General features: G+C 42.7%; 1 protein-coding gene across 4 annotated transcripts in view; it reads right to left on the reverse strand.

The window, feature by feature from the left end:
* Nucleotides 1-17516, reverse strand: part of EFCAB11 (EF-hand calcium binding domain 11) — a 251543-nt gene that overhangs the window by 53846 nt on the left and 180181 nt on the right. For 3 of the 4 annotated variants that reach the window (XR_003682138.2, XR_003682140.2, XR_003682139.2), the window contains exon 7: nucleotides 2682-2821. Coding sequence is in view for 1 of the 4 variants with exons in the window: in XM_007126962.4 (XP_007127024.3) it covers nucleotides 2737-2821 (85 nt within the window). In the remaining 3 variants the exon portion in view is untranslated. Of the gene's footprint in view, nucleotides 1-44; nucleotides 2822-17516 lie in introns of those variants that run through there. The other variant, XM_007126962.4, reaches the window with a different exon arrangement.

Raw genomic sequence — 17516 nt, forward strand, 5'->3', positions numbered from 1 at the left:
CAGGCTCCGGACGCGCAGGCTCAGCGTCCATGGCTCACGGGCCCAGCCGCTCCGCGGCATGTGGGATCCTCCCAGACCGGGCCGCAAACCCGGTTCCCCTGCATCGGCAGGCGGACGCGCAACCACTGTGCCACCAGGGAAGCCCTATCTTTCATTAATTTTTATTGGAGTATAGTTGCTTTAAGATGTTGTGTTAGTTTCTGCTGTGCAGCAAAGTGAATCAGTTATACATATACATATATCCACTCTTTTTTATATTTCCTTCCCATTTAGGTCACCACAGAGCACTGAGTAGAATTCCCAGTGCTATACAGTATGTTCTCATTAGTTATCTATTTTATACATAGTAGTGTATATATGTCAATCCCAATCTCCCAATTCATCCCACCTCCCCTTTCTCCCTTTGTAACCATAAGTTTTTTCTCTACATCTGTGACTCTATTTCTGCTTTGCAAATAAGTTCATCTGTACCATTTTTCTAGATTCCACATATAAGTGATGTTATGTGATATTTGTTTTTCTCTTTCTGACTTACTTCACCCTGTATGACAATCTCTAGGTCCATCCACATCTCTGCAAATAGCACTATTTTGTTCCTTTTTATAGCTGAGTAATATTCCACTGTATATATTACCACATCTTCTTTATCCCTTCCTCTGTCAATGGACATTTAGGCTGCTTCCATGTCCTGGCTATTGTAAATAGGTGCATGTATCCTTTGGAATTCTGAGCAAACCCCAAATTTAAAAGGTTAACCACAATAGTTTACTCCTTGCATGTGTAACAGTTTGACAGTGGTGATCCTGGTTGCTTCCTCCACACAGTCATTCAGGGACCCAGGATGCTAGGTCTCCCCAGTGCAAGGTGGAACATTGTAACAACAATACAGAGAATTCCTAATGAAAGGAATCATCATAGTTCCCATTCACCAAGTGCTTCCTGAGTGCCAGGCACTGTGCTGAGACTCACCATTCCATCCTCACAACAACACTTTGTGAAGAAGCCAGGGCTTGGAAAGGCTCACGCCCAATTTTGTCCAACCACAAGCCAGATTCTTAATCATTCCACTCTACATCAGCTTCTTGATTTACGCTGATATTGCATTCCTGAGAAGTGACAGTTAATTCAAAAACATGTAGAGCAAAAATGAATTTTCTCACCAGAAATGAAGGGAAAGAAATGCAAGAGAAATGCTCTAGTAGACTGCAAAAGATTCCAGTCATGTAAATGTTTTTGCTATATTGCATTAATATGAACAGTAAATAAGCAGTTTATGGGGAAAGTTGAATATATTAAAATTTATTCATGGAATAACAAGAAAAAAATAGCCACTGACTAATGGAGCACTGGCCAATATAGCCTGCAAATGTGAGTATGCAAGTCTCCATTTTCTACATTATGAGAATTTTAATGTGTGAAGTCTCTCATCACATTACTGGTGTTCCCAGCCAAACAATCCTGTTACTCTTGGTGGCCCTGCTTACATTTTTTCTTAGCGTTTTCATCAGAGAGAAGCATACAGCCAAAGCCTATGACAATACTAATTAATAATAATAATAGTCAAGAGCAAACACTCACTGAGCACTATGTGCAGACACTATTCTAAACACACGCATTGATTCATTTAGCCTTCATGTTCACCCACTAGGATAGGGTCTTTTATTATCTCCATTTTACAGATGAGAACACTGAGGCACTGGGAGATTAACTTCCTACGATGGTTGCTTTTATGTGTCAACTTGGCTGGGCCATGATGCCCAGATATTTGGTCAAACATTATTCTGGATGTTTCTATGAGTGTTTTTGGATGAGATTTACATTTAAAACAGTGGACTTTGAGCAAAGCAGATTGCCCTCAATAATGCTGGGTGGGCCTCATCCAATCAGTTGAAGGCCTGAAAAGAACGAAAAGCTAACCTCTCTCTAAGCAAGAAGAAATTCTACCAGCAGACTGCCTGTGGACTCCATCTGCAGCATTGGCTCTTCCTGGTTCACTAACAGACTGCCTTTGGATTTGAAGTGCAACTCTTTCCTGTGTCTCCAGCCTGTTGGCCTCCCCCATCAGATTCTGGACTTGCCAACCCTCCACAATCACATAAGTCAATTGCTTAAAATAAATCTCTTTCTACATATGTATCACATCCTACTGGTTCTGTTTCTCTGGAGAACCCCAACTAATACACTTGCCTAAGGTTATATACCCAGTAAATGGCAGAACTGGCTTTCAATCCTGCAGTCTGGTGCCGAAATCCATACTCTTGATGGGAACTGTCCTGTTAGCCCTTGTCAGTGCAGCTGGTAACCTCTATTCTTATGTTAGTAGCTTTTTCTCACTTCTTCAAATTAAATGACCATATTGGTTAAGATAATGCAAATTGCCTAAGAAGCAAGCTGCCATAATAAACAAACCCCAAATTTCAGAGGCCAACCACAATAGACATTTACTTCTTTTTTTTGTTTTGTTTTGCGGTACGCGGGCCCCTCACTGTTGTGGCCTCTCCTGTTGCGGAGCACAGGCTCCGGACGCGCAGGCTCAGCGGCCATGGCTCACGGGCCCAGCCGCTCCGCGGCGTGTGGGATCTTCCCGGACCGGGGCACGAACCCGCTTCCCCTGCATCGGCAGGCGGACTCTCAACCGCTGCGCCACCAGGGAAGCCCAGACATTTACTTCTTACGTCTACCTGTAGCCATTTGACAGGGGCCATCCTGGTTGCTAGGTGACCTTCCTTCACACACTCATTCAGGGGACCCAGCGGCTTGAGGCTCTGCCATCTTCAACACATAGGTTCCAAGGTCACCCTGGGGCTTGACTCCACTCCAGCTAGCCAGAAGGGGAAAGGAACATGGTAGATAATGCATGAGAATTTTTATAATCACCATTGCTAAGGAATTTTTTGTTAAAACAATTTGGCAAGCAGTTTAAATTGTGCTATTCTGAAATTATTTTATGTGCATGTGTGTTGCTCATTCATTGTTCATTTTAAAGAATGTAATTCTTTAAGATGACATTTAAAAACACATTTTAAAGTTGCTCATTTTGCTTTCATTTTATTTCAAACTCCTTAAATTAACAGGGTATAAAATGAGAGGCAGGTGTATTTCTTAATGAATCAACCAAATTGACTAGAAGGGTTGTTTATATAGAGGATATTATGAGAGAAGGTTGGAGGTAAAGTTGGGACAAGATTATGGAGGGCCTTGAGTGCCAGGCTAAGTGGCTTGGACTTTTTCCTTTGAGAGATCTTAAATTCTTGCTCTTTCTCCTCTGAACTAACAGCCCTTATTCTCTACACTAATTAATCATAGGTGATGTTCACCACCACACTTGAGTGTGATAATATTTAACTCACCATTTGTTTGTTTCTCATTGCCTGGATAAACTATATGCATCTCAAGGGCAGGACCATGACTTACACTCTTATGAATGCTGCACAAGCCTAGCAGAGCACCTCATATGTGAAGTTAAGGACTACATTCTGTTGAAATTCAAGAGATGTCCCTACACCTTCAAATATCCCACAAATTGGTGAATGTAACTATGCATAAATTTTCTCCCAAAATGCACTATATGCTAACTGAAAAATATGAATGATGTCTTGAGGTTTCTAATGACTTTATAAACTACCATGTTCTGGTTGGGGTTCTCACCAAAATGACTTACCCAATTATGCTCCCTGGCTTGGGGATTGCATCCTTTAACTGTTTTCACATCAAAAAGCCAAGCTGCCATCACATTTGGCATTCTGTTCTTTGAAATGTCTATTATTAGGTGGGGAATCTCTATTTCTCAGGCCTCTTTATTTTCCTTTCACTTCTATCACTAAGACTAGCAGTCAGCTGATATTTTTTAGCACTTTTTTGGGGGGAGCAAAGCATTTAAAAAAAATTACATCAAAAATGTATTGCAGGGCTTTCCTGGTGGCATAGTGGTTAAGGATCTGCCTGCCAATGCAGGGTACACGGGTTTGAGCCCTGGTCCGGGAAGACCCCACAGGCCATGGAGCAGCTAAGCCCGTGCGCCACAACTACTGAGCCTGCGCTCTAGAGCCCGTGAGCCACAACTACTGAGCCTGAGTGCCACAACTACTGAGGCCCGCGCGCCTAGAGCCCGTGCTCCACAACAAGAGAAGCCACCACGATGAGAAGTCCGCGCACCACAAGGAAGAGTAGCACCCGCTCGCAGCAACTAGAGAAAGCCCGCGTGCAGCAACGAACACCCAACACAGCCAAAAATAAATAAATAAAATTTTTTAAAAAAGTATTGCATAAGGAATGACTAGTAGAGAACAAAATCCTATTTGTGCTGGCAGTCAGCTAGGATCACTCACTAGCTGAGAAACTCGCTCCCACCCACGAGCCTGGGACCCAAATTCATGGCTCAGCAAAATTATAAATGACCATACATCATGGATCTGGGATTTGCAAATAATCAAAACCACGTGTGCTGACGCTAGAGATGGTAAGTATCTAGGATATAATAGTAAACGTGACAATAGCATTGATACCAAACCACTAGTTACCAAGCTGTGTGACTGTGTGTGTGTCAAACTGGATATGTGTCTGTATGAATACATTTGCATACAAACGTGAGTGTGGGCATGTGTGTATTTTCAAGTTCTTCATTGCTACATAACAAGCTACCTCAAACAGTGGCTTGAAACAATAACCGTCATTTCTTCTCTCACTCAGGTCTGGAACTGACTGAGCTCAGCTGGGTGATTCTCACTTGGGGTGGCTCCACGGCTGCAGTCAGCCTGTGAGTGGAGCTGGAATCATCTCAAAGACCTCTTCACACACGTCTGGGGCTTGGACTGGGAACACCCGAAAGAGCTGGGAGCTAGGGCTGGAAGATAGGCAGCTCCTTGGGCATCTCTATTTCTATTTGGTTTCTCCATGTGGTCATTCTAGTATGGTGGCCTCAGTGTAGCTGGACTTTTACATGGCAGCTCAGCACTCCAAAAGCATGGGTTCAAGGAGAGAGAGACAGAGACAGAAACAGAGAGAAACTCTAGCGAGATGGGTGCTATGCTCTTGCAAAATCCCATGCACCTAATCATGTACGTCTTAGTGCCTTTGCCACCTTCCATTGATTAGGAGCTTGTCACAAGCCCCACCCACACTTGTGGGGAGGGGAGTGACACAAAGGTATGAATGCCAGGAGGGAGGGACCATGGGATCCCCCTAAAGGCTGTCTGCCACATGTAATGAAATTAAGCAGGGTGTTCCAAATCACATAGCTAGTAAGCCCCACAAATAGGATTTGACCCCCGGTAGTCTGACTCCAGAGTCCCCATTCTCAATTATCATACTAGAGGGACATTTGGTGTGAGTGCATATTTTCAAGTGTCATAATCCTCTTTTTAAATGAATACATTCTCCTGTGCATCCTCAGTTAGTAAGAAATTAAGCTGACAGAATCATGCTTCTGAGTCTGCAAAGCTGAAGACCAGCCCCCAGGACAGGACGTGGTAACTTCATGCAGGTAATGCCACACCCATCAATGAGGCTTCCTTGGTGGCACCTGCTCCATGCTGATACCTTCAGGTCATAATTATATACCTAATATATTTGTATAAACAGAGAAAGAGAGCTTGTCAGAAGACCATACATTTCCTTGGAACATCTTCAGGCCAGATGGCACGTGGGCAGGAACAAACGGGTAATGTTGCAATGGAAGCAACTGGGGGAAAGTCCTGTAGATGCTGGGACTTCAGCCTTGGGAAGGACTCCAGCAGCAGCTGATTCTCTACCATACAACCGGCTGAAAAAAACACATCTCTGTAAAAATAAAGAAAAGCCTAACCGAGTGCAGCTGCCATCCTCCCAATAATTAGATTCGGAGGATTATGCTGAGATGAATGGAAGATATCATATGGTCACTGCTAGAAATATTTGCCATCTTTGTCTAACTGCACTACCAGATACTAGAGTTCTTAGCGGACCCACATATGTTTGTTTTTAATTAAAACGTGCTGAGTGAACCGTTAGCTACACTGAAATAATGAAGAAAAGCAACACAAGACAAATCGGCTAATTGACAACTCCAAACATTCTATTTTATACCCTTCAGTTATGTTAATGGAGAGTTCCAATATGTTCTAGTTGAAATAATAATTACACAGCACAGTTACATAATAACCTAAGAGGTAGATAAAAATGTTATAAATAACTACAGCAGCAAAACCCACAAATGGGTCAAAGGATCACAAATTCATTTACTCAGTCTTTATTCCAACAAGTACATATTGAGTGCATATGGCTTATTATGTGTCAGGCTCTCATAGGTTAACGCTTATGATGAAATATTCCTAGTGTTTTCAAATACACATTTTTGTTTAAGACAGCGCGTTCTGTGAGTATCGAGGTGCTATGCAGGGTACCTCTCCAACCACATGATGAAACAAAACAGCAAGCAACTCTTGAAAAGGAGAGACCATAATTTTAAGACATTTCAAAAGCTAGTTTATATGAAGGCAGAGAATCTGGCCAAGATCTTGACAAATTACATTTTATTCAGTGCACAAGAAACTAGCACAGCTGCCTGAAGGAAAATGTGTCCTGGGATAGTGTACACAGAGCAAGGCCAAAGGACAGCCATATTCCAAGTAGACCGTAAACAGGGGATTGATTGGAAGCCTTTCCAAAGATCATGGCAGAATTTCAGCTGTGCGATATTTTGTGGAGATTAATCCCTTGGCTGGGTCATCTCTGATGAATGAAGGAGAATAATTCAGAGTCAGTCACAGAACACTCTTGCTCTTAACTGGAGGGGCAGGATATCAATGAGGTAAATTAACTCCAGGGCATTTAGAGTTTATTTACAACTAAACTGCAAAGCCTCCATCTCATCCATATTCAATCAGAGAAAATTGTGGCTCATCCAAGACAAGACATGAGCCAAATTTGGGGCGAGGCGAAGGGTGACATCATCTGAAAGGGCTGGAAATGAAGTGCAAATTTGAATATCATCTGTATATAAGTGATAATTAAAGCTGTGAGACGCAATGTGCGCCAACAGAGAAAGTCAATACAAATGAGGAAAACAGTGTCCCAAGCTACGCGGTACTTCTGAAATGGAGATTTTTTTAAAAAATAAGGTCGTGGGGACAAGATTTTCTTTCCTCTTGAACGATCTCAAGACAAATACAGGTCACTCGTGAGAAAGACGCTCATCTTCTTGCAGAGAGTCACTCAATCACTTGATAAAGTAGAGGAGTTTTCCTGTAAGATTTACATTCCAAGGAAATAAGTTACTTCATTTAGTTTAAGGAAGACCATTTTCTCTCCCCAAATAGATCATTTTGGTAAATAATAACAATGAGAATCACCCATTCAAGCTGACATTTGCTTGTCCTTTTCAAGTTCAGTATTATATTTGGGCAGGAAACACAAGTTGCTTTATCTGGGTGTTAGGTGATTTCATTCATGCAATGAAAAAATAGTTTCTCTTTTCCTAGCTCTGTCTGAACACTGTAACAGTAGCATAACTAAAGGAAATGAAACATGAGCCAAATGAAATGGAGACTAGTTCATAAGGAATTATTCATTATGAAAATGGCAGCTTTTGCCCTAATCATCCCTCTAGAGATCTATGACTTAGGGCTCTCTTTCTCTCTCTCTCTCTTTTTTTTTTTTTTTTTCTGGACTACCAGCTCTCCAGGTCAACAACCTGTTCCTCAGTAGCATGGGCTGTGTGTGGAGTGACCCTCACCCTGAGTAATGGGTGTTATGGGCTGAATTGCATCCCCCCACAATTCCTATGCTGAAATCCTAACTCCCAGTACCTCAGAACAGGACTGTACCTGAAGACAGGGTCTTTAAAGAGGTAATTAACTAAAATGAGGTCATCAGGGTGGGCTGTAATCTAATATATGACTGGTACCCTTATAAGAAGAGGGAATTTGGACACAGACACGCACATAGGGATGACCATGTGAAGACACAGGGAGAAGGCAGCCGTCTACAAGCCAAGGAGAGAGGCCTCATAGGAAACCAACCCTGCCGACACCTTGACTTCAGACTTCTAGTCTCCAGGGTTGTGAGAAAATACATTTCTGCTGTTTAAGCCTCCCCAGACCATGGTACTTTGTTATGGCAGCCAGAGCTGACCAATACAATGGGACAAAAGAAGTGGGGCCAAGGATACGACGTATTTTCCATGGAAGATCCTCACCCTGAACCTTTTCTCTCATTCTAATAGACCTACCTCATAGATTTGTTTGTTCTGTCATCATGAGCAACAACAAAAACAAAATTTATTTTACTTCTCTGAGCTTGAGTCTCCTCATTTCAAAACTGGGATGAAAAGTCTCGAATTATTGCTCTGGAAGTAGATTTTTTAAAAAAATGCATTTATTTATTTATTTATTTTTGGCTGCATTGGGGCTTTGTTGCTGTGCGCAGGTTTTCTCTAGTTGCGGCGAGCGGGGGCTACTCTTCGTTGCAGTGCGCGGGCTTCTCATTGCGGTGGCTTCTCTTGTTGCGGAGCATGGGTTCTAGGCACGCGGGCTTCAGTAGTTGTGGCGTGTAGGCTCAGTAGTTGTGGCTCACAGGCTTAGTTGCTCCACGGCATGTGGGATCTTCCCGGACCAGGGCTCGAACCCGTATCCCCTGCATTGGCAGGCGGATTCTTAACCATCGTGCCACCAGGGAAGTCCCCTAGATTTTCAACAAATTAACATGAACTTGTCTCTTTCCCCTCTTCCATTCCCTATAGAGTCATAAAATACTATGGCTTCCCAAATATTTTTTTCATCAAAATATTCTATTAAGGTTTGAATTTAGTTTGGTTTAATCACTCACTATGTGACTTTGGACAAGTTACTGAAACTTACTGTTCCTCATAAGCTGCTTCAGAAGGTTATGAAAATGAAAATTCAAGTGACAATTATTTAAGGCTTCTAGCAGAGTGCCTGGTACATGGTAGGAGTTCCGTGAAGGTTGCTTTCCTCCTTCTAAAAGCATGAGCCTGTTATCCACCAGCGGAGAAATGTTTATTGCATTTGATATTATACTTGTTTTATTTATTTATGCCCCTCTTCACTCTAAAAGGAATTTATCACTTCAGGAAAATATCTCCAGGATAAATTAGTCTTCATCAGGGAAAAATAGTATGGGGTGGTAGACAAGGCCATGGACCACCTTTTTATAATGAACTCAAAAGGAAGATCAGAGGGCTGATCCTTAAAGCATCCTGTAGTTGCATGACCTCAAAATGCAGTGGGAAGGAGTAACGCTTTGCTAGGGAGGTAGAGGTGAAATGAAGTCCTGCTTTGCAGTTCCTTTATGGTTGGACTTCACCCCACAATAAATGTAAAGTATCTTTAGGAATGGATGAGTTGGTCTTCCCTTTTGCTTTTTTAACCTCTTTAAAAATTTAAATATATAAAAACTACAAAGAATATAACAACCAAACTCCCATATTATACTACCTAGAATTACAAACCATTCACATCTCACCATATTTGCTTCCAATATTTTTAATTTTTTAAAATCGGGATAGAGTTGCTTTACAATGTTGTGTTAGTTTGTGCTGTACAGCAAAGTGAATCAGCTACATGTATACATATATCCCCTCCTTTTTGGATTTCCTTCCCATTTAGGTCCCCACAGAGAATTGAATAGAGTTCCCTGTGCTGTACAGCAGGTTCTCATTAGTTATCTATTTTATACATAGTAGTGTATATATGTCAATCCCTATCTCCCAGTCCATCCCACCCCCTTTTCCCCCCTTGGTGTCCATACATTTGTTCTCTATGCCCGCTTCCAATATTTTTTAAAGAAATAAAGTACTACATATAGCTAAAGTCACGTTTAACCAACTGATATGGAGGCAACCTCCAGTGCATTTGAATTGATCCTTCCAGAACACTGAAATGTTTATACATAAACAAAAGATATTTGTGTAGGTTTGTGTGTGTGTTTCATGCCCATAGTGGTGAGTGGTAGCATATGGTACATACTATTTTGCTGGTCAACATAGATTTTGCAACTATTTTTCAACTCCACATTGTTTTCTGAGTTGAAGCTGCATTGTTAGATGTGTATCTCACCCATTCCTCGTGGGGGCTGTTTTGTGGGATGGATTGTGTGCCCCCAAAAGTCGTATGTTAAAGTCCTAACCCTCAGTGCCTCAGAATGTGACTATTTGGACATAGGGTCTTTAAAGTGATAATTAGGTTAAAATGGGGCCATTAGGGTGGGCCCTGATCTAATATGATTAGCCCTTATGGAAGAGGAGATTAGGACACAGACACACAGAAAGAAGACCATGTGAGAACACAGAGTGAATGCAGCCATCTGTAAGCCAAGGAGAGAGGCCTCAGAAGAAACCAACCCTGCTGACACCTGGGTCTCAGACTTCTAGGCTCCAGAAACGTGAGAAAATAGATTTCTGCTTTCTGTTGAAGCCACCTGATCTGTGGTACTTTGTCATGGCAGCCCGAGCAAAGTAATACAGGCAGCAAAGTATTGCACAGAATACACAGCCTACAGTGTTTTTAGCCATTCTCCTAGTGCTGGACATTTAGATGGAAAAGCATAAATACGCATCCTTGAACATGGCTCCTTGTGCAGGAGTATCTCTAGAGTAATACCTAGAAAGGAAATTGCTGGGTTATACAGGAGGCACATTTTCAAACTTTCAGGATGCTGTCAAATTGCTCTCTGAAGCATGTGTCAATTTACACTCCCACTGACAGTGAATGAGAGGACCAGTTAATTCCCTCACATCTTAGCCAACATTTAATATCCTCAGACTTAAAAATTTTGTGCCAATTTAATTGGCAAAAAAAGTGTTTTCTTAATTGCACTTCCCTAATTATATATGAAGTTGACTATCTTTTTATACATGCATTGCCCATTCTTATTTCTTCTTCTATAAATTCTCAGTTCATATCCTTTGCATGTTTTCACTTTGGGTTGTATGTCTTTTTCTACCTGACTTGTGGGAATTATATACATTTTAGATAATAATCCTCTGTCTGCTAGCTGTTTTATAAATCCTTCTCCCAGGCTACCACTTGTCTTTTAATCTTGTTCATGGTGTTATTTTGACAAAAGTTTTCTAATTAGGTGTAATCAGGTGTACCTCTATTTATAGTTTTTCTTTTCTGTGTCATCTAAAAAAGAAACCAAACCTTTCCTCTCCAAAATTCATAATTTATTTCCTCACAATTCTGTTTTTTTCTTATGTTTTCTTCTAATAGTTCTAGAGCATTTTCACCACGTTTAGATCTTCAGTACATCTTTAATTTATTTCTGTGATTGGGATAGGTAAGATTTTCTAATTATTTCCCCTGTGAGAGTCAACTGTCCCAACACCATCTACTGAAATAGCAGATACTTACTCTAAAAAAAAATCTCAGTAAAGCACCCACAGACCGTCTCATCTTAAGTAGTGTAATTTTCTGATAACTCCTCCAAAATGTATTAGGAGGAAAATGTGCCCCTAGGTAAGTAAATAAGCTGACCTAAATGGGTATTTGGATATGAGCCAAGCAAATGCTAGAAGTTGTCTGCCAAAAATGGTTTTGATGTTGGAAGGGTTGATGTCAAGCCCTTCTTCCTGACAGTCACTGGATAGTGGGACCAGGTGTCTCTCCGAGGCCATTCTGAGTGTGCAATGATTAAACCATCAGTGGCATTTAGAAGGCTTGTCCTTCCATTGTCCCTGGCAAGAGGATGTGCCTCCTGCCCACCAGAGCAGTGACGCCTGCATAGAAATCTTTGGAAGGACACGCTGAAGCCAGCTACAGTATTGTCTCTGGAGATGGGGGATGCGTGTTTGTGGGGAGGCTGATTTTTTGACTGAATTCCCGCCTTTTTCTTTTGGACCATATGCATGTATTACCCACTCAAAATAAGAATTTCTTTTTAAAGCTAAAAAAGAAAAAAAGGCAATATGTCACTAAGACACTAAGTAAAACCAGGAGAAAACATCCCTGTGCTAGTCTGTCTAAAAAAAAGAAACATAGATTGATGAGAATTTTGGAGGGAAGTAATTCAAATAGAAATTACACTTCACCTTAATTATTTGAATAATTTCGACCATTGGTTTTCAGATATTTCTTAGCCACAAAAAACCGTTCAGGCTAGACCTTTTTCGGGACTTCCTTGGTGGTCCAGTGGTTAAGAGTCTGCCTTCCAGCGCAGGGGATGCGGGTTCGATTCCTGGTTGGGGAACTAAGATCCCACTTGCCGCGGAGCAACTAAGCCTGTGTGCCGCAACTAGAGAGCCCGTGTGCCATAACTACAGAGCCCACGCACCACAACTAGAGAGAAGCTCGCGTGCCACAACGAGGACCCAACCCAGCCAAAAACAAACAAAAACAAAAAAACCCAACTAGACCTTTCTCAGAAGACCAACATATAAAATTGATGAAAATAAAGCAGTCTTGTTTAAAATGAGGATCCCCACTGAGGGTCTTTGAGGGGGCTCTGTGGGACCCCCCCACCAGGGCTCTTTAGAGTACACTGAAAAGCCTCCTTTAAAGTCAAGGCATTTGAGAATTAGAGATAAGTTATATAATTCTCTTTCTCACTTTCTTCATGTAGTAAGAAATTCACAGTGTCTCTGAAATTCACAGTGTTATGTGTTCGTAATTCTGTAAACATTTCTTGAGTACATCTACTGTTTTCCAGGCCCTGGGATAGGCACCCAGGAAGAGGAGGCGGCATGGAGATGGTGAGGCCTGAGAAAAAATTTGAAGCGTGAGGAGGAGACAGCTGAAAGTCAGGGAGGGCATGCCAGCCCCAGGAGACCACAGGGGAAAGCAGCAAGGAAGCAGGCTGGCAGATTAGAGGCGTGGCAGGGCGACACAGTGTGGGGAGACGCACAGGGCATTTGTTGGTGGTGGCAGGTGCTGAAACTGGAGAGGCAGGGAGGACTGAGTTACTATGTGCCTGGTGGACCTTTCTAAGTTTGGACTTGGAAGGGCACGAGGAAGCGATTGAAGGGTTTTAAGCAGGAGATTGACACAGTCATATTTGTGCTTTGGAAGGATCACTCTGGCCCAAGTGAGCATTGAAAGGGCACGTGATTAAGGCAGGGAGACTGGGTAGGAGATCGTTGCAGATATCCAGTGAAAAGATGCTGTTGGACTGACCTGAAGCCGAGCTACAGAGATGAAACAGAAGGGGGCTGACTAAGACAAGATGAGTTGGATGGTGTACAGAGGAGGAAAACAGAAGTGTCTCGAGGAGTCCTGGAGTTTGTGTTTGTATAACCGAAATGGGCTGGACAACCAGTGCCATTCAACACAGCAAGAAAGATGGGAGAAAGGATGATGAGTTCCAATGGGGGCAGGTCTTGTTTGAAGTACCTGTGAGATATCAAAGTGGAGATGCCCAGCAGGAAATCAGATCTCCAGGTCCTGAAGTTCAGAGGAGAGAGAGCTGGGATGGAGGGGACGATTTGGGAGCCACCCTGAGCACGATGATAATGGTGGGTCAAGAAGGTAGTTAAAATCCTTGAGAGACTGGAAACAGTACAGAGAGTAGAGTCCCAAGAAGGCAGGGGAAGAGGACCCTAGGAAGTAGCTGAGATGGCTCAGCAGAGAGGAAGAGAATCAGGGAGAGTGGGGTTCAAAGAAATAAGGGAGAAAGTTTTGAGATAAGGAGGATTTATGAGGAGGTTCAAATGCTGTGTTGAGAAGAAGAAATGAAAGCATTGTGATGACGAGAGAAGTGTGAGCTGCCTTGAGGTGAATGTGCTTTATGATTCTGGGGAGCCACACACAGAATGACCGGGTGGAGGATTATCAACTCTAACCGCACAGTAGAAACACCTGGGGACTTTTTAAAAAAATAATAAATCCTGGGTCGTAGATTTCATTGGTCTGAGGTGGAGCCTGGGTCAGAATACATTTTTAAAGCTCCACAAGAGAGCCTAGCGTGTGGCCACAGCTGGGAACCACTGTTCCAGTTATGCCCTATTTGAGCCACAAATGATTGAAACAGGCTCCTCTGGGAGAGGTCAGATGACTTTCACGTTGATCTGTGTTGTTGGAATGCACAGGAAATGGAGTCCAGCCAATTAAAATGCATCTGTGTAGTCCCATGTCTTTTTGGTAGGGACAGGTCCTGAAATTGGGGGAATACCAAAGATGAATCGTCCATTGCTGGTGAAGGGAATTTCGCTGGCTTTCCCAGAATGTAGGAGATCTGTCCCCAAATCAGGCCAAGCTTATACCCACCAAACATCTTTCTGGTTAATAATTAAGCTTTACCTGGTAATTTAAAAATTACACGTATTTTTCAAAATTTGAAAGGAATGCGTATATAAGGATAAAAAAATACTACAGCAGTAACATTCTTTCCCCTCAGATCATCTCTATCCACAACTACATCCCAAAGCCAACCACTGGACCATTTCTGTTTATGTGTCTGGTGGTTACCCCATAACTGTAAATAATAAGCTTACCTCTCTCTTTCCTAACTTACCAATACTGTACCTTACCTATCAATAATAGAAGATGAAAGTTTACTTACTCTGCTTTTACTGCCCCTTCTCCCTTCCAAACTTTGGTAGTCTCAGTATTATTTTTAATTCTTCTTTGGGTTACTTTCATAAAAGTATACTTTAATGTACTTAAAATTATATTCTCATGCCATGAACTTGACACAGTATTTCTTAACTCCACACAGTGTGAGATGAAGATATTAGCTCCCCCGCTTTCCTCTTTCAACTTCTGTCAGTTTGATCTATGCATTTCCATTGTTCTGATTGACAGCATTACATTCTGTTCTGTAACCATAAGTCCTCTCTGCTTGGTCTGCTGGTTAATTCTGAGTTGAAAACCCAAAAACTGCATTTGAATTATTTTGAGTAGGGCTTCCCTGGTGGCGCAGTGGTTAAGAATCCGCCTGCCAAGGCAGGGGACACGGGTTCAAGCCCTGGCTTGGGAAGATCCCACGTGCCATGGAGCAACTAAGCCCGTGAGCCACAACTACTGAGCCTGCGCTCTAGAGCCCGCAAGCCACAACTACTGAGCCCGCGTGCCACAACTACTGAAGCCTGCGCACCTAGAGCCCGTGCTCCGCAACAAGAGAAGCCACCGCAATGAGAAGCCCGCGCAGCGCAATGAAGAGTAGCCCCTGCTCGCCGCAACTAGAGAAAGTCTGTGCGCAGCAACAGAGACCCAATGCAGCCAAAAATAAATTAAAAAACAAAATTATTTTGAGTAGGTAGATGCTGTTCCCTGGAGAGCCAAGGACTGTGTCGGCACCACATTTCTTCTTTTTGGGTCCCATGTCACACCTCTTGGGTGACTTAAGGAGAGTGTTCCCAGTAGCTTGGTCTGATTCTCTTTTATTACACTCCATCAATGACTCAAAATCATGGTTCATTTTAGTTTGCCTCTTTTTGGATCATGCTTTTCCTGTATCTCTTTTCCTACACTTCTCTTTTTTCTTGTTGAGAAAAGAAACATATTCTGTCTTCATCATGTCATAAACATTTCTGGCATCTTACTCATCCCATCTCTGGAAGAAGAATAATTGAATGGCTTCAATTTTTCTTCTTATAGAGAGATTTCTTGGAGCCCAATTGCTTCCTGTTTCAACTTGAACCTGGGAAAAGGGGTGTTAGAGATAAAGAACACAAATATTTTGACCACTGCAAAAGGATGGTCTCATTGTAAACAAATCAATTTGCTGTGTATTCATTAGTCTTGTCTGAATTTAGTTAGTGTGACCTTGTCATGGAGATGCCAATTATCTATGGACACATAAAGAAAATTCAGGTTCTGGGTCTCAGAGATTAAGTATCTGACCCTGAAGGTAGTCACTCAGCCACCCCAAGAGTCTCACCACAATCAGCCAGAATCCTTCAGTGCACTTGTAGTGGATGCTGTGATGTGTTGCCAAGACGCCCAAAGGACTAAGGCACTCAGCCCCTTGCCTCAATTCAAGACATCTCTGAAGGGCCATCCCATATTCAGAGTTCCCCATGGGATGGGCTGAGGCCTCTTTTGCAACTGCTTTGAACTTCAACTTCTTTTACTGTCCAATCTTTCCTTCACTCTCTTACAGGTACTGTTCCCACAAGTGCTCCCCAATAAATATCTGTCTCGGAGTCTGTTTTCTGAGGAACCGTACCTATAATCCTACTTTTCTCTCATACATAAACAAACAATAATATAAACAAACAAACAGAAGGTTAACTTCTTACGGGGATATTGGGTTATTGTGGGAGGGGGTTGTTTTCTAGGCAGGAGATGGGATGCGGGGTGGGATTCAGTTTCAGGAGAGGCAGAAGGGAATGGGATCCAGGACATCAAGGGATGGGAACAGGAACTAAGCTTCATCAGAGACAGGAAGGGAGGACAGTGAGGTGCTGAAGATGTTTAAAGGGATTGGAATGGGGGAGCAAGTTGAGGACGTGGTAATGATGGTTGTGACTCTGAATCTGCTTGAGGAGAAGAGCACTCTATCTCTAGCTTCAGTTCTTCCTCCTATTATACCTGTACCTAGAGACCCTGACCGGAGGTGGAGTGGGGGTGGGGAGATGGGATGGGTGTGGACCTGAACCCCTCCCCCATGATGGTGCCCTGTCTAGATACTGCCAATGCCCTCCCTCAGGAGTCTGGTGCCTCTCTTTGCCGTGTCCTCCATCTCTCCAGACATGGGCCAGGGCCCTCTTTGGATGAAAGAGATCCCCCGTTAGATCCCATCAGGGTCCTCTTTGGATGGAAGAGATATACCCACATCCCAGTACCAGGCCATGGATGGGACTTTCAGTATCACTTCCTGCCTGGACCATTGCCTCACCTCCCCTCCACCTCCCCATTAAATGGCTCAAATTGTACTTGAACTTGACATGCTTATCAGCTTCCCACCAATGATGAGGGTGAACAAAATCTTTTCCTCCCCACAAAGACTGATCTGGTAAAAACGAAATTCTGAGGGAATCCATATTTTTTTCATTGAAAGTGAGAACTTGAATCCCAAGGGAAAACGTGCAGCCTTGTAGCTTAGATCACCAGCTTTGAGAGGGGAGGGACCTCTCAGCTCAGAGAACACGCACCACAGTCTCTGTCTCACCTCTTGCCAGCTGGGTGACTTGGGCCAATAACTTACTGTCTCTGACCCTCAGTTTCCACATCTGTAAAACTGTCATAAGAACAGCAGGTACCACGCGGAACTTGGAAAAATTTTATGGAAAATTAAATGAGACAACCACGAAGATCTGCTGGCACACTGCCTAGCACGTGGTAAGCACAAAGTAAATATTACCTATGATTGTGATTATGATTACTGAATTTTAAATATCAGCAGATTGGCACTGATTTTTAGTTGCTAAAATGCTACTACCCGGGCCTTTGTGAGAAGGAGCCATACAGAGTCAGCTTTCTGTTTTATTCTGTTATGTTGTCCAATCCCTTGTTTCTCCTTCCCCTTCGAGGTTCCAGCTGTGGAGGTCCCAGTATGCCTTAAATCCGAGTAGGTGTCACGTGTAAATCAAAATCAAGTCTGTTTCTCTTTGGTAAATACTTACACTTCTCCCGGCAAATGCC

Source organism: Physeter macrocephalus, chromosome 11, assembly GCF_002837175.3.
Source record: "Physeter macrocephalus isolate SW-GA chromosome 11, ASM283717v5, whole genome shotgun sequence".
Classification (NCBI taxonomy): Eukaryota; Metazoa; Chordata; class Mammalia; order Artiodactyla; family Physeteridae; genus Physeter; species Physeter macrocephalus.